A 2,617-nucleotide genomic window follows, 5' to 3' on the forward strand; every position below is an offset into this window, starting at 1 on the left:
TTTTTTTTTTTTTTTTTTTTGGTTTTTCTGAGCTCAAAAGACATTTGTTAACCTGTTTATTTTTTTAATATTTATTGTTTTCTATTTTTTTTTTTTGTCTTTTGTTTTGAAGGAGGTGACACTTTTCCTGACAGGTGGAGATGACAAAGGCTCAGGTTTATTCATGTTGGTTGGCAAAGAAGATCTGGTGGCAGATGTAGGACCAAGGTTGGAATAGTTTAATTTATTATTATCAAAGTCCATTATTTAATGTTAGAAATCATTATTGTTGTGGCACTCGATCAATTTAGATCACTCTAAAGCATTCAAGAGGATCGACCATTGCTATTGGTTGGCAGCTGACCCAAATGCAGCCGGTTTCGGTCCTCTCTTCAGAATTTGGATCTGTGATCAAACTAAAATGGCTGCCTAGTAAAACCATTTTGTTTGTTAAGGGAACTTTGTCTCATCTCTTCTGTTTGAGGTCTGATCAATAAATATCCAGACTGTTGCCATTGTAATGAAGCTAAAGCACGCAGAGTGAAACCATTTGGCAGGTTGACCTTCAACTCTGCTGTGCATGTGCACTATTTTAACATTCTAGCTCACTTCCGCTATTTCCAGCAGTGCTTGGAAGAAAGGTGTGTAGCGTGTGACCATTGCATTGACCATGACAGAAAAAGTTGTCATGGTGATACCTGCTCAGAGTCCTGCGCAAAATTGCAGAAAGTGTATGGAGAGGAGTGTATGAATCGCATACAAGTGTACGAGTGGTTCAGACATTTCCAAGATGGCTGAAAAAATGTCGATAGTGAATGTTCTAGGAGACCAGCAGAACTGAGAAAAACATTGCAGATATGCGTGCAGCTGTGAAGGGAAATCGCTGAATCACCATCCGTGAGTTATCAGAGGTTGTACAGATTAGTTACGGCTCAGTCCATTATCACTGAAGATGTGGGTATGAGACACGTGTCTGCCAAGTTTGTGCCAAAATTGCTTTCAGCTGACAATAAAGATACTCAGGTTTCAGCTGTACAAGATCTCCTTGATTGTGTCGAGAATGATGAAATCTTTTGGAAAACTTTGCGTAGGCCTCTGAGCAGGTATCACCAAGCGTTTGGCAAACTTTGATGCAGATTCTCTGATCAACTTTTTTTGTCATGGTCAATATGACAATCACACACTACACACCTTCCTTCCAAGCACTGCTGTAAACAGTGGAAAAGAGCTAGAATGTTAAAACTTAGTGCACATGCACAGCAGAGTTCAAGGTCAATCTGTGCCAAGTGGCTTCACTCTGTGAGTTTTAGCTTTGTTACTATGGCAACAGTCCGGATACTTATTGAACCAGAGAAACGAGTAGTCAAAGGGGTAAGGATGGATAGGCATGTCAGGAGTAGAGTTAGCAAATTTCAGGAAGGATGGAGTTTTTGAAGGATGCAATGTCCTGACAGCTAACAACAACTCACAAGGGTAACTTATTTCATCTTGTGATAATTCTGGACATGAAAAAATGTTTCTGAAAGCCATGGGATGCTGCACTATAATTTTATAAATGTGTTCTCGGGTGGTAGAGATCTTGAATTCAAAAGGGTCGCCAAAATTGTTCTTGGAAATATGGTGGATAATTTTGTGGACTTTTCTACAAAAGACAAGCAGATAGACATCAAGGGTTATGTGTGTTGATGCCCAGAGAAGCAAGATGTTTAAAAATATTCTTTTCTACTCTAGGCACAAGGCCCAAAATTTTTGGAGTGGTGGTGGTGGTGGGGCACTCGATTAGGCCGACCCCAGTACACAACTGGTACTTAATTTATTGACCCCGAAAAGATGAAAGGCAAAGTTGACTTTGGTGGAATTTGAACTCAGAACGTAAAGATAGATGGAATACTGTTAAGCATTTTGCCTGGCGTGCTAACATTTCCGCCAGCTCAACGCCTTAAGATGTTAAAAATATGGCAAATGACTGATGTAGGGCATTCATTTAGTTGAATGTCAACAATATTGCCTAAAACCCTCGGTGGTTTCTAGTATGGCTGCAATCCAATGATTGAAACTGGTAAAGGAATAAGAAAGTTACATAAAACCAGTTCCACTGTGTGATACGCTGTGTAAATGTCTTCTGCTAAAACTCCAGGCTGACCAATACCTTAACGGAAATTATGGGGAAGCCCATCATATATGTGAAGTGGTTGGCAATTTTGAAGGGCATCCAGCAGTGAAAACCATGCTAAAACTGATCATGCCTGTGCTGGTGCCACATAAAAAGCTCTCAATCCACTCTGCTGGGTTTGGCGGTTTTAGGAAACCTATTCACAGAAGTCTGATGGTGTCTTTTGCCTGGCCAGCTCCTGTCACACCGTCCAACCCATGCCAGCATGGGAAGCAGACGTTAAATGATGATAATGTTAATAACGATGACGATGATGATAATGATGATGATAATGATGATGTGTTGACAACTGGTGTTGGTTTGCTTACATCCTCATAAAATTTGCAGTTTGGCAAAAGAGATTAACAGAATAAGTACTAAACTTAAAAAAGAAAAAAAAACCCAAAAAACTGGTATTGATTTGCTCGACTAAAACCCTTCAAGGTGGTGCCCCAGCATGGCCGCTGTCCAATGACTGAGATGAGC

At 40.3% G+C, this 2,617-nt stretch overlaps 1 protein-coding gene across 1 annotated transcript in view; it reads left to right on the top strand.

Annotated features, from left to right (window-relative positions):
• The window catches only part of LOC106884137 (alanyl-tRNA editing protein Aarsd1), a 380,618-nt gene that overhangs the window by 350,123 nt on the left and 27,878 nt on the right, over positions 1-2,617 (top strand). The window contains exon 12 of the mRNA XM_052974125.1: positions 113-207. Coding sequence (XP_052830085.1) covers positions 113-207 — 95 coding nt within the window. The remainder of the gene's footprint in view (positions 1-112; positions 208-2,617) is intronic.

Source organism: Octopus bimaculoides, chromosome 17, assembly GCF_001194135.2.
Source record: "Octopus bimaculoides isolate UCB-OBI-ISO-001 chromosome 17, ASM119413v2, whole genome shotgun sequence".
Taxonomy (NCBI): Eukaryota; Metazoa; Mollusca; class Cephalopoda; order Octopoda; family Octopodidae; genus Octopus; species Octopus bimaculoides.